Source organism: Taeniopygia guttata, chromosome 9, assembly GCF_048771995.1.
Source record: "Taeniopygia guttata chromosome 9, bTaeGut7.mat, whole genome shotgun sequence".
Classification (NCBI taxonomy): domain Eukaryota; kingdom Metazoa; phylum Chordata; class Aves; order Passeriformes; family Estrildidae; genus Taeniopygia; species Taeniopygia guttata.
The window spans coordinates 7116793-7144232 of NC_133034.1; the positions used below are offsets into that span (position 1 = coordinate 7116793).

Genomic DNA, 27440 nt, shown 5'->3' on the forward strand with positions numbered 1-27440 from the left:
TTAACTTTTTTTTTTTTTTTTTTTTTTTTTTTTTTTTTTTTTTTTTCTTTTTCTTGGATTAAGTTTCTGCCAGTCTCACAGTCTCATATCCTCTAGTGGCTTGCCAAGGTAAGATGAGGATTCTTGCTGGCACAGGAAAGGACACAGGATTGCTCAAGAGAAACAGAGTAATATAGAAGCATTACTTTAATATGGTTGCTCAGCTGATTGGTTGTAAATCCACATCTTTGCAGCTTCCTATCTGGCTTGCACAGATCAACCACAAATGCCATCAAATGAGGAGACTTTTCGTACTCCTTTTCCATGACTAGCAAGATCTATTCACAGGATTGTTATTCTCATTCTTTCAGATAATTTCAAAGACAAGAAGTGTTAATGGCAGCAATGGAAACTCAGTAGAGAAGAGAGGAAATCATGGGATGCAGCAGGAAATGGGATACTGCTGTCATATCTGACAGCAGTAGCAAAATGTAGTTCTGAAATTATTTGCTTGGGTACTTGCAGCAGCTGCAGGTGCTGCCTCTCAGCCAGCCAGGGCACAGCTGGGAGAAGGGGTACTGCCATCCCTTTCTTCCTCAGGTGTGACCTTGGGCTTGTACTCTCCTCCCTGTTCTTGGTTCCCCCCAGTAGCTCCATGCCTGCAGCTGCTGGGATAGTTTGGCCTTGGAACACGTCCACAGAGGCTCTGGGAGCTGCACCTGAATGATCAGCATGTCATTCCTGCATTTCTGCCCGGGCACTCCTGAGTTAACCCGTTTCTTATCCAGAAAGAACATGTTGATAGATTGGAGGTGTGTGAAGACAAAATGTTAGATTATCACAGCACCATCAGGTGTTAGTTATATCAATTTTGTGGGTTCTTTGGGCTAACTTTCCCAGAGCTCAATAATCTGAGGAAAAGCATTGGGAGTCTACATACTGCGACCAGAGGAACTTTGCCTTCCTCAGCACCAGGGGAGTAGAGGGCCAAGAAATAAGACAGCATGATGAACTGTATAGAACCAACAGCTGTGCCACAGTGTGGCAACCCATGCAGGTAGCAACATGCTGCTTAATTACTATGATAATGTAAAAGTCTTTCCCTGTTGTTTGTCTGGCTCCCATGGAACCACCCCTTATATGCAAAATAGGTTTGCTATTTAAATGTAAGCTTGTGTTTATATGCCAGCTGATAGCTTTTCCTGGGGAACCAAGACAGCTGACATTGCTGCCAAAATAAGTAATTTTGCAGGTTGGAGATTAGCTGGTAAGAGTGTGGTGAGCCTCCCTTTTGTCTAATCCAATAGGAGTGCTTATTTTGTTCTGGTTTTTTTTTGCCTTTTGACGTGACTTCCAGAAGATACAGAGTAAAAAAGGTATTTTTTCTTTTCCTTTTTTTTTCTTTTCATAACTGTGGACATTGCTAGGAACTAAAAAGATAAATACAACATTTTGTATGTTCAAATAGGAATGCAGTTTGTATATTCCCCCACCAAATATATTTTAAGAAAAATACAGCTGCTTCATGTGATTCCTCTCTCTTGCTAAGAAAAACCTCCACTTTAAGGCACAGGAGCTACTGCCAAGATGAGCCACAACAGTTTGAAAGCAGACCCTGATTGATTGTTTAGGAAAGCATGTACTGGGGTGATGGAAAATCCCCGTGTAAATGTGGTATGACGTTTTTACCACAAGAGAAACTTTCTGTTTCTAGTGTGGTTAAAAAGTTTTGTTCAATTGGCTGCTGGATTAAAGTAATTCCAGTCTTGTGTCTTTGTCAGTTTTGAATTCTGAATGTTTTAATTTGTTTAAGGTTTATTGTTTGACAGTTTTTGCTGATAAAATCTTTCTGACTTTATATAGAGGGTGATTTAGTAGACTAAATAAATGTGTGTTTCTTGGCTTGTTAAGAAATTCCACAGCCTAGATTTAGTGTAGAGTCTGGTCTAAGGGCATAAGAAGGCTGGAGATGGAGCACTCTGATGCTGGGCTTTGGCAGAAATAGGCACAGTCATGCTGCTTAGAAGGGAGGGAAACTTCCATGCAGGAGTGCACTGTGCAGCAATTATTCTAGAAGGAAACTGGATCTTCTATTTCTTAGTCCTATACAACTGGAATATGATGACTTCTAGGACCCCTCTATGCAATATCCCAAGGGAAATTACTTATTTCCCTTTAAGTGATACAAGGAGTATGTTTTGGCATAATGCTTGGTTGACATTATACATTTGGAAAACACTGTAAGTCCAGGTCTGATGCTGAGTAGAAAATTACCAGTCCTGGGTTTTGTGCTTGCCTTGAAAAGGAGAATTTTAGTTGAGTTTTGCACTTGACTCTCTCAGGGTTTTTTGATTGTGTTTTTTTGGTTTTTTTTTCCCAGACTCTCCCTTAATGAGTTGGATAGTTCTTTTGGGATCTATCTGAAATCATTCAAGAGCAAGCTACCTGCTCCACAGAGTGTAGAGCTCTCTGACAGGCACCAAGGGATCAAATTCAGCATATTACCTCATTTCTGTTTGTTTTAAAGACATGCTGTCATTTCAACTTGGTTCTGATCATGTTCAGAACAGGTTTTTACAGAAGCTGTGGCCAGTGGAAATGTTATGCTTTTTACTCACTTTTCTTGGAGAGGATTAAAGCAAATAAACATGCAATGGCTCATCCTGCTCCAAGTCTGTGTGAGCTGCCTTGAAGGACAGAAGTGGAAAGAACAAGTACCCTCTTCTGGTGTCTACCAGGACCTTTTCCTTTCTGCCACTTGGGCTACTTCCAGGGACTAAATCCACCATAGATTCACTTGTTGACAACTGTTATTTCTTTTGACTCTTCTGGTGTGCTGGAAACAGTCTCTGCTTTGGAAATCATTACTGCTGTGTAACTTGCAAATGATGAGTAATGGCTTCCTCCAGTTTAACTCCCTCTTCTCTTACTGTTTGCAGTGTGCTCATCTTTCCCTGTCTGCCCAGTCCTGCCCAGAGGTGAGGTACTGGATCTCAGTGCAGCAGCTTCCCTCGTGCCTTGGAGAGGAATTGCAGGTAAACATCAGCCTCCCTGAACACGACACTTTGCAAGGATAAACCTGGAAAATAAATTAAAGACTCCGGGAAATACCAAAACAGTAGAGGATATTGGCTTAATGGCTACATGATAAATTTCCCTTCTCCTCACTACCTCCTCAGTACCTCTGTCATCCAGAAAGAGGTAACTGGCTATGTTCTCTTCTCTTAAGAAAAAAATTACTACATCCAGTTCCCCTTTCTTACTCCTTTAGTTCATGAAAGTACAGCTAATTCTCTCTCCAAGGCTGTTGAGTTGATACTGGTCTGAGCGATTTTTGTCTTCATGTTACAGCTCTCCAGTCTCTTGCTTCTGTTTCAAGCCTTTGTATTCCTAAAAGCTTATATTTTTTTTTTTTTCCAATTTAGCTCTTAGTGTTTCAAAAGATATTGCTGTGATCTTTGTCTTGACCATGTCCTTGGGGTGTCCTGGCTGCAACACTGTTTTCTTCCTTGCAGGTCAGCCAGTGCTATTTCAGTGAGGTTTAGGAACCCGGTAGCATCATGGACACCCTGGCAATGTAGCCTTGGAAGGACTAGCATGTGTGATTTGAATTCCTGCAGTCCTGGAGTATGAACATCGGAACACTCTTTGTATGGCTGTCCAATCAATGATTTGCCAATTTTGCTTCTTTTTTGTTCAGAAGGGTCTAGTTGGTGGGCATGCCTTTGAATACAGGTTAGGGTCAAAAGAAAAATCAATTGCTTTCAGTTGGCTGGACAAGTAACTAAAGCAGCACTATTTTGCTTTCTTTTAATATATATATAATGAACTTAAAGCTTATTTAAAGATCCTACATTTTTGATTCTGTGTGAAACTCACACTGTTATGACTCAAGCTCTGCATAAAAATCCACAAGGAAGAACATAGAAAAGGCTAAATACTGACTGTGTGTTTAAAAAAGGATGGGAAAGTTTCTTTGCAGGTGGATACATAACATGTATATATATACATACAGCCATAATACCCACACTGTGTGTGGGGAATGTATGTACAAATGTACATACACACACACACTCACGCAGTACCTCTGTCTGGTCTCTGGATAGATGGAAATGTCACTTGATTCCAGTACTTTCTTTGATTATAGTTGCTGTGTCCAGGAACCTCAGGCTTGTTTCTATGGCAGCTATTCCCAGTTCAGCTATTTCCTCAATCCCCATTTGGCAGTAAGTGGAAGATGTTGTGGCACTTCACAGTGAGCATGTCTCAGAGGGGCTGAGAATGGGGGCAGAGCTGTGTGCAGGTGACAGGCTCAGACAGGAGGGACTCGTGCGCAGCAGGCTGCAGCATGGCCTCCTGTGGCACTGGTCTCTTGACTTTCATTCAAGGGCTTCACGGACCAGCCCAGATTTCTCTCTCTCTCTCTCCTTTTTCTTCTTTATTTTTTTTCCTTTCTTTTCCTTCCCTGTTGCCCTGCTCTGAAGCAGGACTGCAAGATCAGGACGGCATAATGAGCAGGAACACTAGGGAACCTGTGCTGCACTAAACAGGCTGACTAATCTCCCTTTAAATAATCTCCCTTTAAATAGTCTGGAAGCACACTGGTGAGTTTCTCTTTCAGGAGCCATAAATAACCAGATCCATGCTGGTAAGTAGCAAACAGCACAGTTATTTGTTCTAGGAAGGTCTTCCTATTTCCTTCATGTTATTGCATGGATAGCTGTGATCCAGTTCTCTGTAACACTCTGTATGGTAGCAGTGCTGCTGCCTTTCCTCACACTGCTGTATCTTCTGTGACAGTGAGGAGGGAGCAGCTCCTGGGAAATTGACTTCTCTTTCCAGTGCCTTTGGATCGGAGTTGCAGTGGAGCTGGGTCTTGCTGTGGACTGTACAGCTGGCTTTAGGTAGAGCAGTGCAGTTCAGACCCTTCTGAGCAGTGCTGAGTTCAAAAATCTCACTGATATTTATAGCACCTGGAACGTGAAAGCAAGGAATATTTGAACTCTTGCTGCATAGCTATGGATCTGGATAGAGTGGAATATATGGTCCTGTGAGCTAGCTAGCCTTGTGCTTCAGACTTGTCTGGAGGATAAACTATGTTTATGTGTTTTCCTAACTCAGAAATAAATTACCAAGTTTATGTTAGTTAGGCCGGCTAATATAATTTTCTTAAAGACGGAAGACTGCAAACCATTCTCCAGGTAGGTACAAGCACTCTTCAGCTGCCTCCATATCTGGTCCTGAATTGTCAAGGCAGACTTCAAGAACATCAGGAGCTAATCCATGTCCAGTAGCTGCTATAGCACTTTCCGAGATTTTGGTAAATAGGAGAATCCTCAATGAAGAGGGCAGCAAGTCTTGCCTCAGCGAGGTAGGAGGTATTTGAATTTCTTACTCATAGTGTATTGTCATCTTCTTCCTGCTATCCTACCCACTCAATGTGTCAGAGATCTAAGGCTTGATTTTTTAATACTTATTTTTCTTTTTTTTTCTTCCCCACCTTCTCTGCTGAGCATGGAATATCCAAGCCTTCAGTTTCTGGTGCATCATGTGAGAATTTTTCTTTTCCTTTTATCTTTTTCTTTTTTTTCTTTCTTATTTTTCCCCCATCTGCTGAGACACAATTCCCTTAATCTACTGGCTTTTTTACTGAGGTGAGTTGGCTCACTAGTGCAAGACAACAGAGGGCCAAATACGTCTGAGGAGGGGAAGAGAAGATATGTGGGGGCATAGCACAGACAGTTGTGCTATGTAACAGACAGTTACACAGAAGCAGCTTCCCTAAATTGTCCTTAATGTTTGCTTTCCTTCATAACATTGCTATTAAATCACTGTAGAGAGGACAAGGTTTCTGCCTGGTCACATCCCAAGTGATGTAACACTATTCAGACTGTTTTTTGATCTTATGGAAGGAGGGGTGTTCTTTTCCTTTCCTTCTTCATGCTCAGTGCTTGCCATCCTCAAACTGGGGCACACCCGGGGCCAGGGATTGCCTCAGTGTGTCATTTATATAGGATTTTAAGCTCATATTTGGCAAAGTGGAAGTTCTGTGCCAAATTTTGGATACAACCTCAACAGAGAAATTAATGGTCTTCTGAGAGAAACTAAAATGTCTTATTATCAACAGTCTCCTGAATTATAGAGTAAACAAGACAAAAAAAAAACCCCAAAAAACCACACAAAACCCCAGCCTGTTCATTTAATTAAAAAGACAAAACAAAGCACAGCTTTTTAATTAACTGTATTTGGTGTACTTAGCTTGCAACACTCCGGTCAGACCAAGCAGGCTGTTCCTGGGGTAAGTTTGGCCTGAGTTCCAGGTACTATGGTTATGCCTAGGTTCTCTTTGGAAAAGCAGAAGGAAAATACAAAGCGGAACGTATGTTTCAATGCCCAACAAGTCCCACTGAGCAGAGGGAGCAAAAAGCAGTGGAGTCTGCCCCATGACACTTTGCTGGGTCAAAATGCAGTGTGCTTTGTCCTCTTCCCCCTAGCACAATGGCTGCGTTCCCTGTCCTGGAACAAGAAACATTATTCCGGAACGGTACCTGGAGCTACCGGATTCCAGCCCTGCTCTACCTGCCGCGGTTCAGCATGATCCTGGCCTTTGCTGAGGAGCGAGAGGACCTGGTGGATGAACATGCCAAGCTGATAGCCATGCGCAGAGGCATGTATGACCCAGCCACGCAGCATGTTCAGGTACCAGTGCAGGGAGGAAGCAGGGGACACGGCCCCCTGTTCTGCCCACCTGCCCCCACTGAGTGGAATATATTTGCCCTCTTGCTGTAGGGACGGGGCAGCTTCTCCTCCCCAGGTACAGGACACAAATCTGCCTATAAATAATGCAAGTTTTGTTATAACTACTGGGATTCAACTCTATGGGCAGCTGTTGGGGGAACTAAAATGGAGTAAATATTCTAGGGATGGCTTTGACCCATCATTGCAGAGCTGGGGATGCAGATACAGAGATGGGACAAAAGTCCTGTTGTAGCAGGAAAAATGCGGTGGAGAAGCAGAAATACCTCAAGGAAGAGGAAGAAACACCACAACAATGGAGAGGAATAAATTAGCGATCAGTGACTATTCTTTTTTTTTTTTAATTCATCACTTTAGGACTAATTTCTGGTTTAAAAAACAATTGAGAATAGCTAGTCTCTCCATGCAAAAAAAAATGTCTGGTTTTCTGGTGCCAGTGAATTGCTTACCTTATTAACCTATCAGTTATTATTAACACTTATGCTGCCGGGTGTCTGGGGGTGGTGAAAACTCTATTTATAATAATTTTTCGCATATGCAAAGGCATGAATGTCTTGGGGAAAAAAAAAGTAATTATATTTTTCTATTCAAACCTTAATTGGTTGTCTTAGATTATAAGCTCTGAAAGAGCTGGAGTCTGCCTAGCAGAAGCAGCCTCTGAGCCCACCTGCAGTGTCATGCCATTCAGGTAACATCTTGTGTAACTCCCTGTTAGTGGTGTTTAGTTGGTCATAAACTTAGTAATTTGTGTTCACATGCTAGAGTTTCTGAAAATGGAAATACTAAATTTTCAATAAAAGTTAATATTAGTTGGATAGAAAAAGATATGAAGAAAAGGCTAATCAGCAAATCAGGGCAGAAAAGCTAATTAATATAATCTTACTGAAAACTATGCTTTGCTTACCAAGCCAATAACACTATATAGTCATAGTTTTCTAATTACAATGCCAGTGTTAGAAACATGATTGCATTATGTGCTATTCATTTGAAGAAAACAGGGCTTGCTGGGTAGTTATACCAGCTCTGTGACCTATTTTCTGACTCAGACAGCTCAGAGTCCAAATCTCCACACCAGAGTCACATAATCAACCCTAGAAAGGTGCCTCAGTGTAGGCTAGGTTGCCCATTCACATACATTCACATCAAAGTGGAGGAACAGGAGCCCAAATGAACAGGGATTTGTCATCATCCAGGATGCTTGAAAAGGGCTTGGGTTTCTCTGTGACTTCCTAAAAAACATCGACACAGTACAGTGTCTGTACTAGCACGCTTTGATCATTGGGCATGTCTGTGTGCCATATATATATTTGTGAGGATTTCTGAAAATTTAGCCACTGTAGCTTTTTAAAAGGCGTCATCAGCCACCAGCTGCATTGAGATATGGAGCTATAAGTTCCTCAGGGAGTGGTATGGAAAAGGATATAACCCACATGCTTGGTGAAGTGTACGTGCTCCGCATCATCGAAATAATTTTCACTTGCCTTTGGCAATGCCAGATTATTGTCTTCTCATTTCTTGCTCTATCTATTACCCTGCTTCTGTTCTTCCCATTCTCTTCTGTAGCTTTTATCCAGACATTCTTACACCATAATGTAGGTCTCTTTGTAACAGTGTGTTCCATTCTTGTCTCCCTTCACACGGGCTGTGACAGTGGAAAAGGATGGAGACCCTTGTCAGTGCACAGCTTGAAGGCCACCGATCTATGAACCCCTGCCCGGTATATGATGAAGTCTCAGGGAAACTCATCTTGTTCTTCATAGCCGTCCCAGGAAAGATCTCTGAGCAGCATCAGCTGAGGACAAAAATCAACCTGGTACGTCTCTGCTACATCACTAGCATGGACCAAGGACGCACCTGGAGCACTGCCCAGGATATCACCGACAGGACCATTAGGAATGAGTACAAGAACTGGGCCACATTTGCAGTGGGGCCAGGTCATGGATTACAATTGCACAATGAGGCCCGGAGCCTTGTGATTCCTGCCTATGCCTACCGTATCTTGGACCCCAAGCAACACCCCACCCCTCATGCCTTCTGCTTCATCAGCTCTGACCATGGAATAACATGGGAGAAGGGGAACTTTGTGGGGGAGGAGAGTGCAGTGGAGTGCCAGGTAGCAGAGGTTCAAACCTGTGGCAGAAAGGTCCTTTACTGTAATGCAAGGAGCAACAGGGGAGCCAGGATCCAGGCTGTCAGCTACAACCATGGGCTGGACTTCGAGGGAGGCCAGCGGGTTGAAATGCTAATAGAACCTCCCTCGGGATGCCATGGAAGTGTTACTGCCTTTCCACCTCCCCTGGATGCCAGATGTCAAGATAGTTGGTTACTCTATGCTCATCCTACAGACCCAAAGGGTCGAAAAGATTTAGGAATTTACCTCAACAAAAGCCCTTTAAATCCAGCACACTGGACAAAACCCAGCATACTCTTCAAGGGCCTGTGTGCTTATTCAGATCTGCAGTACATGGGTGTTGGGCCCGATGGCTCACCTTTGTTCTCCTGCCTCTTTGAATATGGGACTCGCAGACAATGTGAAGAGATTATTTTTGTCATGTTCACTTTGAAGCAAGCCTTTCCTTCAGAACACTGAGTCTCAAGCCTTTCCATCAGCATCCTTCAGAAAACCATCTTTGCTGATGCTTTTTATTGTCATTTCTCATTCCGTAGCAAAAGGGTATTCTTTTACTCCTGCTGCACACATAGTTTGGTGTTGGCTTGTTGTGTCTGTAGATTGTGAAGTCCATTAAACATACCACAACGTAACACATTTGGTTTTGTTTTCTATTGCCTGTTCTCCCTTTTTTTTTTTTTTTTTTTTTTTCTCCTCTTTGGCTGCTTTTTTACACATCATGTGCCCAAAACAAGTGTGACCTTTGTATAAGGCTTCTCATCTTAAGGTCTCTGATAGACTTCATCAGGGACATGTGTGCTGACAGCGCAGGGACTGCAAGGGAACAAATGGCAGCAGGGTTATACTGAGTGGTATTTACAAAGTTCTGGAGAAACTTCTAGAGAGGGCACTGGGCTTTCTACCCTATGTCTGCTGTAATCTTCCTCAGGAAGCTGCTTTTGCTTTGGTAAGGAGCACTGCTTCTTGCAGCCAGTGTAGGAATGCAGGCACCTGTAATTTCCAGGGCTTTCTGTTTTCTTATTTCAGCAAGGCCATGCGATCCCTTGCTCCTGGGATATTCCATGCCAACTTCTTCAGTGGTTTTGGGGCTGTCTTGTTGAGTTCCCAGGCACCCCAGAGGCTTCTGCCTAACTTAACCTTCTCCTTGCTTCCCGTGCTGTGTTTTCTTGCTTACTTGCCCTTTTGCTTACACTGCATTGAGAAGGTGCAGTTTCCCATGTGTAAGAAAACCACAGCCTTGTGTGCTCTGGCTGCTCCTCTCCCTGGGCAGTGATAGTAGGAGTCAATGAGAACACCAGGACCCTTCCATGCTGGGGGACAGAACAAGAGGCAAAAATGGCATTTTGCCTATATGGAAACTGCAGGATCAGGACAGGTCTGCAGAGGGAGCTCCCAATTTAGAGTCAGGAGGGGAAGTGCTTGCTGGTCTTTCTAACACAACTGCCAAGCTATGATACACATAGCAACTATTCTTATTGTTGACAACCCCATGTCTTGTTATTACAGAATATTATTGGCATATGAAGCACTATGTCAAACAAATAACATTGCCCCACTTTCAGCAAAAAACCACCAGCGTCAGAGGAAGGAGAACTGACCAAGGCCAGAGTAACATAAAACACTCAAGATGGAAGGCTTTCCAATGTAGACAGTTTTTCAGCAGATTTCTGAATGAAACAGCTCTAGTTTTAGTGAGAGAGACTATAGAGTTGTGCTTGCACTGTATATCCCCTCATGGTTTGTCCCTCCATATCCCCTCTTTGTATCTGTTTGGTTCATCCCAACTTTCCCATCAGTACCTGTATGTCAATCAAACCCCAACCCATCCCCCTGTCTCCCCCCCAGGTGATGTGTCCATCACCTGGTGACCCTTCCCCTTTGTCCAGATCCTTCTGGCAGGGTCACCAGGTAACTGGACCATGGCTGGGACTCCTCCCCCACCCCCTCCTCAGTGGTCACTCTGAGGCCTTGCCCCCAGAGAGCCACTCCCGTGTCCTTCCCCCAGTGGCTGCTCAGGTTTCCCTGCCCCACCCCCCCACCCCAATCTGGCTGCGCTGGGCAAGGACACTCTCTCTTGCTCTCATGTCCTTCGAGGTCAGGTGTGGTCTGCGATCTCTCCAGACCCTCATTAAACTTTGGAACTAATCCTGAGGGAGAGTGCCTCTTTCCTTTGCTTGTGGGACCAGCTCGTCTTTGGACTCATGTGGGAGCTTCTCCAAGCCCCCCGGGATTCAAGGAGAAGTTCCTTCCCTCTGCCCGACTCGCCCCACTGCCCAGCTGGCCGGGGTCCACAGGGGTTCTGTTCCCGTGGATTCGAGGGGAAGACGCAGCAAGAGACACTATTCTACTACTATACAGTGTGTTTTGAAGCAAGGCATTATACAATGATTAGACAAGGGACTGACCAGAAACAAATGGCTACCATTCAAGACACATCAGGGCAGATGGAGCTAGAAAAGTATTACCCATGCCTCTGGACAAAATTCTGCATGTGAACCAGTCTGTGCATGTTTCTTGTGTGTTGTATCCTGCGTGTGTGCACATGTTCAATGACTGCAAGGAAAATGTTTGTTTGCCCTCTTGGTGATGAAAAAGACCTGCTTTTCAGAGGTCTCTCAGAACACATCCCCTTTTTTGAACACTACTAAGTCCCATAGGATCCTTTGCAGTGTCACTGCTCAGGTCTGTGAACCTCTGCTTGCACAGTGCTCCTATCCTTGCCTTTGACTACTCACAGCTTTCATGGATGTTGGGAAAAGAGGCCCTGACTTTCCTCACTATGGAGATTTGTTTCAGGGCACCTGGATGCTGCAGATAACAAGGAAGTGAAGGGATATAGTGACCTTCACAGATACACTGGTACCTTGTCAAGCTTTTTCCAATCAGCAGGTCAGTAACATGCTGGGCTGGAGTAGCAGAGTGGCTCAAGTAGCCAGTACTTTTTGGATATTACTTGTATGGTCTTTAGATGTCAGCCAGAGTCTAAATAACCTTTGTGGCAAACAGCCTGTCACTGATGCCTAATTAGGGAAGCTTCTGCAAAGCAAACTGCTGTCCTATAGATTTAACCTCCTCATCAGGTACTATGGAATACTTTAGTTTCATTACATGGAAATACTTACTTAAGTTTCTATCTGGCCAAGCCTGGCAGTTACCATGCTGATGCAGTGCACAGGCTGAATATAAATGGGGAGGAGGAATTGGGTGACCACTGTACATCTTGAATAATGCCACAGACGGTATTTATTTATGGTTCTGGAGAGGCTAGTGTGTGGACACCCATCTGGTACAGTACAACCTGGACATCTATAACAAAACCAGGTCAGATAAAGTGTCTATTACAGTGTCTTGGAGATAAGATATTATTCCAAACGAACAAGCCATTAGGGATGACAGATCTGTTTATGTTAGGGGATTGGGATTCACCTTTTGAGCCGCTGGAGCTGTACTGTGTTTTCTTTTAGGACCAAGAAATACTCACAGAAACCAGCCTGTGATGATTGTCACAATCATCATTTGTACTTGGATCCCCTCCCCTTGTTTTGGTCTCCAAGTCAAGGACTAGTGTGTGCCTGGACGCAGGATTTGAAGGAAATAACAGCAGATTGCTAAAAATCTATGTTGGTGGTGGGGTGGATAGACGCTAAGTATGCAGCTGATTAGTCTCAGATGTCTGATGAGGGCTTTTATCTGTTACCTGGTGTTAGTTTGCAGAAGATCAGGAGAAGCTCTCCAAATAGTTTCATTCTATCAAAATTGATGTTGTGAGCAGCTCTGTCCACTCTGCATCCAGATACATGTCTGTTGCATGGAGAGCACTGTGAGGTCAAGCGGTGGTTGACATTCAGAGCTGTTCTGCTTCCTGCTGCAGCTGTGCTCCAGATGAGATACTGAAGGTAGCAGAAATCCCAAGGATTTGGTGCAGGTGAAGTTAGTAGTGCACTGTGGCCAGACAGGGTTGTCAGGGCAGCTGCATGGTGCCTTTGCCATATGCAGACTCTCATTTTGGTTGGGAGAACAGAGTTTGTAACCACTCTGTAGCCTATAGCTACTGGCAAAGCCACTTCATGGCATTCTGTGTCTTGACTCCATTTAGGCACCCGAATCCATAGGAGTTTGTCTGCTAAGGACCTGTGTGGATGGTGGCGGAGCTGAAGGCCAGGCTCAGCTGAGCTAATTTTTGTGTGCAGGCAGTGCTTGCTCAGCATGGACAGGAAGCCCTGCAAGGTGCAGTTCTGCTCATCTAGCAGGGCCCTGTTCTGGCCGCACAGCTTTGGGGTGCTGCCGCCCACAGTTTCATCTTACTGCAGAGGTTAAGCTGGACACTGGAGACCAAGCCTGCCTTGTTGCTGAAAGCAACAAGAAGGCTTACAGGGATGGATGCGGGGTTGTGCTGGTTCACTCTCCCTCCCCACACTCTCCCCACTCCACACACACATTCTGTGCAGTGACAGTCTCCTGTCTTGCTGTCCATGCAGTGTACAGCACAGCACTTCATGCATAGTCCAGGTACTGCGGTTCCAGCACTTCTTCTGGGTCTGGGAACCGAGGGTTGCATAGGGCTAACAGGGTTTGCACCTTCCCTCTGCCTCTGGACTTTGAGTTTCGGCTCAGCTGTTGCTTTCAGGTATAGCTCAGGATGTGCACAGGACAGAGTGGTTGGAGGTACAAGATAGACAACCAAAATTGTCATGCAGGCAGTGCCCCTGTAGGAATGTTCTGGCATTGCTGCAAATATGTCTTGGAGATGCAGCACTAAGCATACCACACAGCGTAGCTGAGGGACAGATGTACAGACAAAGAAAAGGGAAGTGAAAGCTCCAGTTCTGCCCTCTCTGACGCAGGTTGCAGACACAGCTTTGCTCTATCCCACCTTTGGGGATTTAGAGTAGGAAGGATCTTTGAATCCATCTCACAGTAGCTGAGAGGGACCTTTGGTCAAAAATCCCCAGCACAAATCAGCCTTTCAGTCTGCTGCTATGCATGGAGACATGCAGTACTTATTTTATTTTTTTCAGTTCTTTGAAGTTCCCTCCTCACACTTAGTTAGATAGGACTAATCAAGGCATAGTCAGTGCTATGTATCCTAATGCACAGTGTGCTTCTGATCAGAGATTTATTTATTCCCCATGGAGATCTGTAGTGGGTAGGACAGAGAGACAGGAAAAAGATCAAAACTCAAAGGATCTGGCAGGAGATCGTAAATTGGACAGCAGGTCACCAAAGCCTGGGGGACTGAATCTGTAAGGGAACAGAAGAGATCGCCAGCTGGGACTTTTGGACTCAAACAGGAGGGAAAGGCAGGGAACGTGGGCTTGCTAGTCACTTCAGTGGCAGCATGAAGAGGGAGAGTGGGGGCTGCAGGGATATGTCACACTCACTCTCTGAGCTGTTTGAGTTGAGGAAGTTGTCCGTGGCTGAGTTTCCTTTCCCTCTCTGAGCTATTGAAACAGGAAGCTGGTGAGCCGAAGCTGGCTGATCGTTACACACAGGCACACAGGCAGCTCTGGCAGCTCCTGTGTTGGCATTCAGGTTTCTTCCAGCTCCAGCAATGGATCAGTGCTGGTACCACGGCAACATCACTCGCTCCAGAGCTGAAGACCTGCTCTCCAAAGTAGGCAAGGACGGCAGCTTCCTTGTGCGGGCCAGTGAGTCAATTGCTTCAGCATATGCACTCTGCGTGCTGTAAGTACAGCGTTCACCGCGCCCTCAGCCCACGCTGCTGTCCCTGCTGGGCAGGGGTCACTCCTGTCTCCTGCCCAGCACAGGGGCAAACAGGTGCTGTACTCACTGGGAATGTGCAGCCCTCCTCAGAGCACCGCTGGTTTCACCAGACTGGGCCAATGGGGTGGGGAAAGGTTAGGAGCCAGGCTGAATAAACCCATAGTTTATATACTGCTGTACTGCTCATGCTGCTCTTGCCCCTGATTCAAAAGGAGAGAATGGTCAAAGGCACTGTTGCGGTGCTCTGAGAGAAAGTAACCTCTTGAACTTCTGGAGTGTCTTAACAACTTGGGTCAAATATTTGTCTTTAGTGACCTCAGTCCTGAGCCTGGGACCTCCCAGGCACTTTTTTTGCTCTGATTCAGTGTGTGTTTGAGCTCCCGGCTTGTACTGCGTTGCATTCAGCAAAAGGCTTGAAATAGTTCCTGGAGCTGTGCATAGTATAGCCAGCAAAGCAGTGATTCCACCTGCGTCATTAATGTGGGTCGTGGGGTAAACGTTTCATGTGGGGAATAGGAAGAGAAGTGCTGGCAGCCCTGATCCCCTCATTCTGGGTTAGGTCAGGAACCAGAGAGCAAGGCTTCCTGCCCTGGGTTTGTAAGAGGCAGGCTTTTTTTCCCTGAGGCAGGAGAGCAGGGGTGAGAGGAGACTGAAGTCAATAGGTAAAATCTGAGACATTTAACTTTGTCTTACAGAGAGGTCCGACAGTTGTTTCTTGCTTAGGAGCGATCAAGAGAGCCCATGTGGGATCCTATCAGATCCTCTTTGCTGCCATTTTGCAGCAGATCAATGAAACTCATTTAATCTTTATCCCATGTTACATTACAAGCAGGTTTCTCATTTTCTGTCTGAAAGTATATGTTTTGTGGTGATGAAGGTGGTGCTGCTGCTGTTTATAAGTCTGGGCTAACTGCTTGTCTCTGAGGTCAGATTGTGGTGACAGCACTGTCGGCTGCTGAGTGCAATGGGGCTGGGTAACTGCCCCATGGGCGTGGGTGTTGGACTGCCAGGGAGTGGTGGCTTGAGAGTGGGCATCTTCACAAGGCACAGAGAGCCTTGGTGCCTGCCTGTTAAGGTGCTTGAAACAACACAGGGAAGAGTTTTGTCTTTCTGGAAGGAGCAGAGAAAGAAGGGCAGCTGCAGATGAATAACCAGTACTAGCAGGAAGGAGGCGAGAAAATCCTGTAACAGGGGCTGAGGGCCCAACTGGTCAGTCAGGGAACGATTTACTAGAGCAGACTGTTGCTTCCATTGAGTGATTTTAGTATTACCCTGTTGATTTGACTTGTAACCAGTATGTACACAAAATATTTTCACCAAGCGATGGTGGGGATTATTGAAAGGGAAGGTGCTGCAAAAAGGCCTCCTAACACGCATTTGCATAAGTTTTTCCATTGTAAATGTTTATGCAGCCAGCTTTGAAAGCCTTTTGTGACTTGAGAGACATGGGATCAGGAAATAGAAACAATATAATGACCATGATTTTCTGAACCGGGAGCCAAAGGTTATATTCTTAAGTCCATTCTGAGGTAGCTAATATGAACGGCTTGACTAAAGAATTAGGGAGCACCCAGCCTTGCCAGCCAAGAGCAGCTGGATCAGACATGTGAAGCGCTGGCATTAATTACAGTCTGGGAAACATCACACAGACTGCTGTCAAACGATCTGACAAGCTTTCGGCTTATGCTGGCTTGCAGTTAGTTTGTGGAGAGGTGGTGAATAAGTCTTTCCCTCTGAATGTCATCTCCACAAAATGGGGACCTTTGCTGAAGCTGAAAACTTCCTCAGAGATGTATCAGTTTCAGTTGTGCTGTTGACTGGGAGGTGTTTGAAGTTTGAGCTCTTCAGTTACTTCTGTTGAAAAAATAGAGAGGCTGGAGACAAAGAATGGGAGAGTGGGGAATTGAAAGGCTGACTGCAAATTATTTCCACAAAAGAGAATTATGTTGAAAAGGAGCAGGTGTCAACTGTGTATACATATGGAAAACAAAAAAACATGAAATTTGCTCTGAAAAAGAAATGTCATATTCTACAAAGCTCTAATATTTATTGGGCAGATCAATTAAGATCCAGCAAAAGCATTTATTATTATAATATCATAGAATGAAATAATAATTTCATTGAAGAGCTGCTTTAGAAAAACAGGGCTTTAGAAAAACAGAAAAGAGCTGCTTTAGAAAAAAAAAATTATATTTGTGTAAGTATAGACAAGTAGGGGAGGTGTATTTGGAGAACCTTTTAAGAGTGCCTTGCCTCCTTTTCTGAAACTTAGAGCAGCAGCATTTAGAGAGTGAAAGACTGGAGAATGCTCCTCCCCCTGCACAGCTGTCCCCTGCTCTGGTCACACTGCCCCATAAAAGGCAAGAAGCAAAGCCCTTTTCCTCCTCCTTTATCTGTGCCTAAATAATTTGATCTGTCAGTTTATTGACAAGAAATGGATTCTTTTACTCACCTGGAGGGGAATGCCTGAATCCTGAAATCCACGAGCCTGCTTAGAGTTCCCTGCACCTGAACTGGTACTGTTCCTTCAGGGTATCTTCAGTTGGCAGTTCATCCATGAATGGCTGCAGGACTAACAACACTTCTAGAGGGGACACTCAAGGACCTGCTGCAGCTTTGGGATCCATCTAAGAGGACCCTACCTGTGAGATGTCCTTTTCAATGCTGTGTCTCTCTCATGATGCACTTTGCACATGGCACCAGGCCTAGCACAGTGGCCCTGATCAGTGCTGCAGACACTCCCAATATGCAGATCATCACCTGTGCATAAAAACATATAACCGGAGAGGAAGGAGAAAATGCCTGCCTAGTCACACTGTTACCTCCTCTGGTTGGTTGAAAGGACAGAGAGATGACAAGTACTTGGAGACTTGTTTAAGCTGTGGCTGATGTTTTATTTACCCTCCACATGGACAGCCTGAACAATGGCTGAACAATTTGGAACTCAACCCAGCTTTTAGGAGGACCTAGAATGTGATGGTAACTGGGACCATGTAACTTGACAGTCAGGATGCCGAGGAGAGGAAGCCTAAGGGTAAAAATGGAGTAAGAATCCTGGTCTTCTCCGTGCACATGCACTAAATTAGGGGACTGGCAAGGAGGATTCCTCCTTTGATCCTAGGAGTGTTCCTCCCTTCTCCTGTCTCACCCAACCACCCTTCTTTCATTATTCTTATACTGATGTTACTGGTCCTCAGCCTAAACCTCTTTACAAATATTATGAGAGCAGCCTTGAATGGTCTGTGTGATGGGTCACTTTCTGTGAAGGCCACATGAGGGTCCTCTTGTGAGCAAGAGCCATTGAGCTGCTTCATTTATCAATTTCATAATCTCCCCACACACAAATTGTCTCTGCTGTATAAATAATTTCGCTTAGCTCTGTTTGAATATCAGCAGGAGTAAATGATGTAAGAGAGCTGCACTGACACATAAAAACAAATCCCATACACTTCCTTGGCTCATATCCTCACCTGGCACTGATTGCCCTGGTATTGGTGGAATTAGAAGTGCTGTAGCTATCCTACTGTTGGGGATCATGTATGTGACTTCCAGCTCTGTACCAGATGTGAATAAATAGATGCCTGTGAAATGAGCTCTAAAAACAGCTTGAATTCTTCTGTGTCCTTTGCATTAATGATATCAAAAGACACACGTTCATGTGGATACATGACCCAGTCCTCCAGACATCCTGGAAAAACTCAGCTATGATCTACGAGGAATTTATTTTCATTTCCAATGTCTCTTTGTGACTCCTCATGTAACGCTGCCTGAAATCCTGGTAGTCTCCTCTCTCCTGTGTGGAATGATTCTGAAAGGCGTATGGTGAATAGACTAACATCACAACTCTAAGAGAGATTGGGATGTTTATTGATTTGCCTGATCTCCCCAGCTGGAGGGCTGTCCTCAGCCCACATTTTGTGACAATTCTACAGATAGTGCAGTGTTTCTGTTACAAACCAAGGAAGATCTGAGTGTGGATTCTGTTCTTTCTTTTGAGAAGGAAGGGCTTGAACCTGCAACTTTTGGTGGCTCAAAGTGGTATTGTATCTTCTAAGTGCTTTGCAGATGACTTAAAAGATTTGATCAATCTTTTGTTGTTAGAAAGGCAAAAATATATTTTCTAGTCAATAGTTCTTGGGTGAACTGCACAAAGCTCAGCAACTGCTGAGGGAGGTCAAGCTTACAGTGCTGTTCAGGCTCCCGTGCATCAATGTGGCCCTCCACTGAACACAAGACTCCTCCAGCCTCCCTTAAATAAGTATCTAATTGAATTTAGCTGGGACAAATTATTTGTTGTGGGTGCCCTACAGATGTGCATGTACAGTGTCCATCCACACCAGGTGAGATGGGTTTTCATTTAAACTCTTGTTTAGGATTTGTGGATAAAAATGTGCATGGCAATCAGCTGTTGTACTGTGATTTAGCTGAAATATATTATTTGCTTTTTCCAATGCAAGTCAATGCACTAGCCCTTCAGTTTACTCATTTCTTGCTGATTTTGACCCTTTGCCTTTGGGATTTCTGCTTTTTAATTTCTTCCTGAGATGCCTGCTCTACTGACAGCTAGAGCCACTTGGTGTTTTCTCTCTTTATGGCCAGAAGAAGAGTGGAATAACTCCCTTTGAGCTAATGCTGATAGGACTTTCTGCAGTGACATCTGCAAGCAGATGTTCCTGTTTCAGTGACCAGGAGCACTTCAGGTTTGTGTTTGTCTACAGGCTCCAGGAAAAGAAAGTAAGAAAGAGAAATGGTTTTAAACCCTTGTGCATGAAGCAATCTATATGTCTCAGGATTTTCCAATGTCTTTTCTCACAGAGAGGGATGCCATAGTGAGATTCCCTTCTGGTCATGGTCTAACCTTATCACCTGTGGTCTGTTCCAGGTACCGGAATTGCGTTTATACCTACCGAATTTTGCCTGATAAAGAAAAGAAACTAATTGTCCAGGTAAGCCATCTCTGTACTATTTGGTCCCACAAAAATGTATTTGAGAATTGCTGTTTTTCAAAGTAATGCTAACATCAACAGGAAAAAAAAAAAAGATATAAGGAATTAAACTAATATCAGGCCAGCACAGTGCTGGTCTCCACTCCACTACTGTGGAGATTTCAGTTTTTGGTCCAGTCTATGGCTGTGGCCATTGGCACACTCTTTAACACACATGCCTTCAATTCCTAGTGGCACAGCCATGTTTTATGTAACTGAGAAGCTCAGCATGTGGAATAACTTTTCCTCTGAAGCCTACTTCTTATCAATGCTTATCAATTCTTATCAAAAGATCATGTATCTTTTCAATCCAAAATTGTAGCACAGCTGCCTACTCCTAGAGAATGTAAATTGACTTCTGGTCTCAGGATCCAGAAAGTACCAAGACTGAGGGCAGGAATTTCCGATGTTCTGTTTATTCCTATTTTGATTTAGGAGCCTAAATGAGCCACTTCCCCTTCCGGTGCCACTTCCCCTTCCAGTGCCACCTTTCAGCCCCTATTATTTAACATAAATCATGAAACTTGGGGTGGGGAGGGAAGCATGGACTCCTACAGCCCCAAGAATTGGGCATGGTTTACTGGGCTACAATGAGGGCTGCAGCTGACCCATGGTCTTGGCACAGTCAGTGCTGCATGGGCATTCCCTGCTAAAGAGAATGGAAATGCCCAGGCTACCCAGTCTGCCTTGCTATTCAGAGTGGTTCTGCAATAGTTCCTTCCATTTCAGTTGACAGCTAGCTTCCCATACTATAAACCAGATTTCTACCAACTTCATGTGCAGCTTATACGTCTCTCATGCACCATGTTAGTTGTGTATTTCTTCATGTGCTTTGGGGTTATCAGTGTTTCTTTGAGATCTCCACTAAGAGGCAGCATATCTGAAACTAAAGTCATGGCCTAGGGAGAACAGCTGCATGCTGGCAGCTTGCTTTCAGCTGTGGCCTTTGGTAAGAATGGTGGATTGTGTGTCCTGGGTGCACAGATCCAGCTTGGATCCTTCAAGAACTAATTTTGGGTATCTCAGGCTGTTCTCAGGAGCCCCACTCAGATGCAGCCCTGCACAGACACAGCTGTATTGCCTGCAAGGCTAACTCCAGGCTCTTGGTCCTGTGCTCCAGAGGATTATGGCCCCGTTGCCTTGACAGCTGGATTCCCCAGAGCCATTGAGATTCCTCTGCCTCACTTGCACTTCTGTTTCTGAGGAGGAACTGGCAGCAGGAGTCTATGCTGGACATGACCTGGGTCTGTAGTGTTACTATGGCATGTCACCAGAGTTCATCCCTCTTCATGAAGCACTGGCTGACACTGTGCAAAGGAACTTGTGCAGGCTCAGCCAGGTGAAAGCCTGGGACCAGACCCTACCTGGAACCAATAACTTGCCATTCCCACCTAGCTCCACACACTGTGCTGTAGGCTCTTTGTAGTGATACTTGATATTCCCCTATCTTGTGATATATCCCAGCTATTCAGACCTAAAGCATGTGTTTTGGTGCATTGTGCTGGTGTGATGTGGTGGTGGTAAGAGCCCAGAAGGTAATATGGTGTTTATCTTTGACAGTACCCAGAGCAGCTGCAGAGCTGGGGTCTCACTGTGCCAGAGAGCTCACAGATGGAGCCCCACAGGCAGGGAGAGTGCTGGGGGACACCTGAGGCCCAGGCAATGGGCACAGCTATCTATGTCCCACACCACTTCTGTGTTACAGCTAGCATGGGACCCTAGCACTGCTAATGGTGTCCTTGCTCTTTGCACTGGCAGCAGTATGATGAAGGGAACTTGTGGAACCCTAATGATGAATAACTTTGTGGTATGAGTTTGACAGGTGCTTTGTCTTTTAGAAAACAAGCACAGAAATGATCCTATGTTGGGTTTTTCCCTGTGGGAGAGAAAGAAAAGCAGGCCAGAGGGTATCTGCAAAGGCAGCAACACAGCCCCACACTTTGTCCCTCTGTGCCCTGGGCAAGCTGTGCCCCCTTTTTGTCCCTCAGCTGCCCTGATGGCATCATATGAGAAACACTGAACATGCAGCATGGCCTGTAGCCTGTTCTATCAGGACACTGATGCCATGAGTGACAGGAGAGTTTGAAACCTGAGCAGAGAGCAATGTACCTGTGTGCAGCTACTCTCTGGAGAGTGCTGGAGTGCACAGGCTGCTCACAGCACCTGCCAGGGAAGGTCTGTGCAGGGAGTTCTGTGCATTACCATCCAGGAATATGTGAGTTGGGCTTCCCAATTTGTACTGGATCCAGGATTGTTTCTGTTGTGACAAAGGGCCTGTTTTCAGTACAACTCTCGTCTGCAGAGTTGTACAGTGCTCAGAGCACTGCAGCCATAAGAAATCTTTATTTCTCTGTGCTGTAGCAATGGGCAGCTCTCCTGCTGGATCAAGGTTTATGAACAAGAAATTTGTGAGATTATCTTGGGTCCCATGTTGTGGTTGCAAGGGATTGCTCTTGTTCTTATGTCACAGATTGCAGAGGGAGTGTGGTGGAGTACCTTTGTAAGCTGGGTTGCCAGGAGCTGTAGGTTGAATATCAGGAGTAGGCTAAATAAAGTGTGTTGTTAACTCATGTTTTGAAGACATGACACCTCCTGCTTTCTGCTGCCTTATGCCAGTTCTGAGGTAGAGGCAAATGAAGGGGGCTGCCTTCTTCCGGCAAGAGAAAGATGCAATGAGAGTTATAATTAGGGCTCAGAGGGAAAACAGTCCTGTGTTCTTGGCTGCTGTTGTTGGTACAGTGTTCCAGCTGAGCCAGGCTTTTTTTTAGTCTATATGGTTTTTTGGATAAACCAAAAACTACTTCATGTGTCTTAAAAGTCCAGAGTTTTGAAAAATTACTTCTTTGCAAGGATCTAATAGCTGTTGAATAGGATGGAACGTGGACATTAAAAAAAATCCGATTAATAAAGGAAAGGGTCTACTAATCCTGTGGAACTAGATCAGACGTTAAATCAATACAGCAATCAGTAGATGCTTCTCATTTCTAGGTTTATAAAAATTATTTAGGAAAGACTCAATACTCAATCTTGAGATTAGCCTGCATTGATTACAAATATGAGCCCTGATTATCAACGTGACCTTTTTTTATTTTTTTACCTGCACAGTGCTTCTTCCTAAAAAAAGGGCTGTCTTCCTGCCCAGATCTGGACTGTTGTCTGTCAGGAATTTTTCTTGATGACAGCAGGTTTAGAAGATCTGTCATATCACAGCTACATACACAGTGCATGTGATATGACAGCTCTCCCTCTGCCACTCTGTGGAGTTTTTTCACCCTTAAAGTGCAAGGTGAATCACTTTTTTTGTTAAGTCTGGGAGAGTACATTTGATTTTTCTCAAGCCTGGTCCCACCCTAATGGAATGATAGTGTCATTTTTTTTTGCATGGTTAAATTAACTGTTCAAGGACAGGTGGCAGAAAGGGAAGTACACATTTTTGCATGCAAAGGTGCACTTTTGCATTCAGACTGAATTAAAAAATATTGGCATATGTCCTTCCAGTGTTTTGTGGTATAGTTTGTGATCTGCCATTAGGATTCTACATCTGCAGCACCTCTACAGCAGTTAGCATGGTCGCGAATCTCTCTTGCCTGCTATATCTGGAATTCATCTGGTGTCCTCCCAAAGCATAGTGAGCTGTAGAGGTCACTGTAACAGGCAGCTTTCTTTAAACACAAATAGAATTTTTGCCTTTCTTTTCTGATTCATTTTCTCCTTTCATTACTTGAGACTTCAGAATATATGAAAGCATGGCTTGGATGAATCAAACTTGCATCCTGCTGATGAAAACATTTAAGGAAGGAGGGTAAGGGTAATGAAAGCCCCTTGAAACAGAGGATCTGTAGCAACAAATAGAGATCTTTAGTCTGAGTCATCAAGATAGTCAAGATATCCCTGCTAGTTTACAAACTCTTGCTGCAATAAGAGAAAACAGGAAGAGAGCAAAAAAACACAGTTACACAGAAATCCAGGAGCAGGGGCAGGAGGCTGGAAATAACTGCCCCTGAATGAGCTCAGCTGCTGCCTGCCTGTGGGCAAGTCACAGCTGGGGTACTTCACTTTCTTCTCTGTGAAAAGAAATATGATTTTCCCTTGCTCCAGTGGGGAGATATAATGAATGTGTAGTTATTGAATGTTTGGAGACTAGATAAGTGTAATCATGTTTGTGCAAAGAGGGGTGAAGCAGCAAAGGAGTCCTTGGGCATCACAGGACCAAACTAAACACCAAAGACAAACTAAAGACACTACAATTGCCTTTCTCAACTAGACATCTATGGTCAGTTCTTGCCATCCAGATTCACAGAAGATATAACTTTCCTGTGCTGTCACTGAAAACATCTCATTTATTCAACTGGCTGAGGTGTCAATATGACCCTCATCACTGCCCACTCTGCATTCCTTATGACCTTAGCATCCCCTCAACAAATGGGGAACTTGGCCCAGTCACGGATTGGGTTACTGAGAATAATTTTAAACATCGACCCCTGGCTGCCCTTACCAGGATCAGAGGATGTGTGTGATACATCAGTATTCATCCCCCCTCATTTTGGATGTATAGTCAAAGCCTAGTTGTATCTATAGTCAGCAGGAAATAAATCAGTTTCTCATCTGGGTGGGCTGAACTGTCCTTGACAGGTCCTGTCTCTGTTGCCTAAAAAATAACTCCCTTAAACTGCCAACCTTGGCAGGCTGCAGTCAGGTGAGGATGTTCCCAGTACAACTGACTCTTGTTCCGTGTGAGAAGGTGCTGAGGTCAAGAGCTGCTGTTGAAAACCTGTGGCACTACCCTTGCCTAATACTTTACCCTCTATTGCCTTTATATACTTCTCCTTCAAAGGGTCACTGCCAAGAATATAACCTGCCTCATGAGTGAGGATGCTTGAAAGAGGTGCTGAGAAGGAGCAAGACACTGGTCTTGGCTGGTCAGTGAATAGGGATTGGAACAGGGTAAAGTGGACTTTGATATCCTTCAATTTCTGGTACATCTCAGACAGGAGTCCACAGCTTGTGTTATCGGCTGGTGCAGTGAAATCAATCATTTCTCAGGGGCAGCTAGATTGCATCTTATGTTCTGCTAGATAAAACTTCATAGGTCATTTGCAGGATCAAGCACTGGCATCGTGACACTGTGTGTGAAGGCTGGGGGAGATATCCTGGTGGACAGATGGCAACACCGCACAAACAGGGCTGGCACCGAAGAAGTCCTTTGTAAAAGCTGCTGAGAGAGTGAACCTAGTAGTTAGAGGAGCAGATTTGGCTTGTGGATAAAGGTGGAGTCTCCTTAAAGAACTGGGGCCACCTGCAAAGCAGCCTTTTGGTAGCACATGCAACCTCACCTTGAGTCCTGTGGGCAGTTTCAGGTACCACAATATAAAAAAGACATGAAACTATTGGAGAGTGCCCAGAGGAGGCCATGAAGATAGTGAAGGATCTGGATAGGCCATATGAGGGGTTGCTGAGGGCACTTGGTCTGTTCAGCTTGAGCAGAGGAGACTGTAGGGAGACTCATACAACTTAATTGTGAGGGGAAGAGCAGGGGCAGGTACTGATCTCTTCACTCTGGTGACCAGTGGCAGGACCCATGGGAATGGCTAGAGCTGTGTCAGGGGACAATTAGGTTGGATATCAGTGAAATGTTCTTCCCCCAGAGGGTGGTGGGCACTGAACAGGCTCCCCAGGGAATGGTGACGCCCCCAAGGCTGCCAGAGCTCCAGAAGCATTTGGTGAATGCTCCCAGGCAGAGGGTGGGATGTCTGTACAGGGCTAGGGGTTGGACTTGATGATCCTGTGGGTCTCCTCCAGCTCAGCATATTCCATGGTTCTCTGGTTCTATTATATATATATAATTATTATAATATATAATGTGCTGTCTTGTGTGCAGCCTCATCATGCTTTCCTGTGGACATGACCTGGTGCTTGACCTGGTTTGTTTTTTTTCTTGTCTTACCCTCAAGTCTGCTCTTCCATTCATGCCTCTATCTGAGCTCTTGCTTCAAGCCAGATCCTATCTTGAAATGTTATTGGCTGCTAAGGATAGAGGTTCATGCCACCCACAGTGCCTTAAATGCTGCATATCTTTTGTCTGCCCCAGAGGAGAGGGTAGAAATAGAGCTTGCCTGGAGCAGAAATAAGAACCACTTTATATTTTTGACCAAAATGTTTTATTTGTTTTTAAAGGTGTTTTCACATGAAATGTTTCATTTTGATTTTGAACTTTTCAGAAGTGATCGTGGTGTTGCTAGGATGTTGAGGAAAAGTGTTGTTTCAGATGGAAAAACTGGATCATCCTTTTGAAAAAGTCCAGATAAGCAATTTTGAATATGACACTTGCCTTTGTTTGAAAGACAGGAGTCTGCCAAGGAAGGGAGGAATCTCCCTCAGAATGGAAAATATGATCCTCTTCCCTCTGAATTATTATAACTTCAAAATTATTGGGGTCAGGCAAAGATACGAGAAAAGCAATACCAGTTCCTTACTAGAAAATATATAAATATATTCTTGGCCTTCTCTCGGCCGCAGGCGCGTTCCCTTCGGTGCAGGTCCGGGCACGGCCAGCAGGGGCGCTGGTGGCTCCCGGCAGGGCAGGGTGGGGGCGATGATTCCCCCGCTCCTGCAGGGGGCGCTGTGGCCGCCGCTGTGCCCGTGGGTGCTGGCGGGAGAGAGGGAAAAGGGGCTTCCCTCGCAACCCGCAGGGGCGGGCGGGCCGGTGCCTCGGGATGGCGGAATGGCGGCGGCAGGAACCGCGGGGCGGCGGCTGGGACGGCAGAGGCCAGCAGGCCTCCAGGGGCAGCGAGTCAAAGTGTAGCAAGAGCCCCAAGAGGTGGCAGAAGGAGTGGGGGGGTCCCGGTGGGCATTGGTTTCAGGCTAAAGTATAACAAAAAACCCAAAGCAGTGGCAGAAAATAGCCGGGGCTGTGCAGTGGGCTCCTGACGGCAGCTGGGAGATGCTCCCTTGGAGTGAGGAGGAGTCTTCCCCTGAGGCCCCTGAGTAGATTGTGGGGGTCCTTCCCAGGGGGATCGGGTGTTTACAAGGTCCCAGTAAGGACCTTTACAAGGCCGCTCTGCTGAGCTGAGGCTCACCCACAGTAAGGAGAACCAGTGAAGGACAGAGCTCTGCGGTGGCAGCAAATTCTCCCTGCAGCAGCACCATCCCTCCAATCCCAAAAATGAGATGCTGAGATCAATCCCTTATGCCCCTGCCAAAATCTCGTGGCATTTCTGCACTTCCAAAGAGAAAGCCCCTGAACTAACAGACTGCAGCCAGCTGCACCCTTCCCCTTCCTCTATGGCTACATCTTTTGTCTTTGTTAAGTATCATCTTTATTATCTCTTAGGCAACAAATTGGAGAAAATTCCCTGAAAGAGGAAAAATCCAGAAAAATCCTAACCTTTACACATAATCTTTTTTTACATTAATAGGGGGAAAGGGTGTTGAACCAAGACTATGTCTTACATAGCACATGCTCCAAGGCCCTTCATTTTTAAATAACTTTTTCTTTCAGCAAAACTGTTTTACCAACTCCAGAGTTTTGTGGATTACCTTGTTGTGAAAAGGGATCAGGAAAAGCAGCCTTATTCTCATGCTGTAAAAGAGACTGTATTACAGTAAAGAAACCATGAATGTTTTTAAAGTTACAGCCTGTCTTTCTTTTCTCTTCCTCTCCCTGGGCTGTCCTAGCTACCCAGCTCTTTGACAGAAGACAGCAGTGTGTATGCATCTTCCTGCTCCCTGCTCCATGGGGATACATAGGAAATATTCATTTTGCAGTCATAGTGCCAGATCATAATTTCTGTGTGCATGAGCACTTGCATTTGTGCTGAAGTTCACTATTTAAAAAAATTACTTAAATTTGTACTTATTACCTGTTG

At 45.0% G+C, this 27440-nt stretch overlaps 2 protein-coding genes across 8 annotated transcripts in view; both read left to right on the forward strand.

The window, feature by feature from the left end:
- Positions 1–9336, forward strand: part of NEU2 (neuraminidase 2) — a 35957-nt gene extending 26621 nt beyond the window's left edge. For 2 of the 6 annotated variants that reach the window (XM_072933120.1, XM_072933121.1), the window contains exons 2-5: positions 2919–3014; positions 5493–5633; positions 6474–6678; positions 8387–9336. In XM_072933120.1, the coding sequence (XP_072789221.1) occupies positions 5494–5633; positions 6474–6678; positions 8387–9325 (1284 nt within the window). In that variant the 5' untranslated portion in view covers positions 2919–3014; position 5493 and the 3' untranslated portion in view covers positions 9326–9336. 6 annotated transcript variants of the gene reach the window in all.
- The window catches only part of INPP5D (inositol polyphosphate-5-phosphatase D), a 92301-nt gene that overhangs the window by 23074 nt on the left and 41787 nt on the right, over positions 1–27440 (forward strand). The window contains exons 2-3 of one of the 2 annotated variants that reach the window (XM_030280727.4): positions 2919–3014; positions 19473–19536. Coding sequence is in view for 1 of the 2 variants with exons in the window: in XM_030280726.4 (XP_030136586.4) it covers positions 14418–14551; positions 19473–19536 (198 nt within the window). In the remaining variant the exon portion in view is untranslated. Of the gene's footprint in view, positions 1–2918; positions 3015–13954; positions 14552–19472; positions 19537–27440 lie in introns of those variants that run through there. The other variant, XM_030280726.4, reaches the window with a different exon arrangement.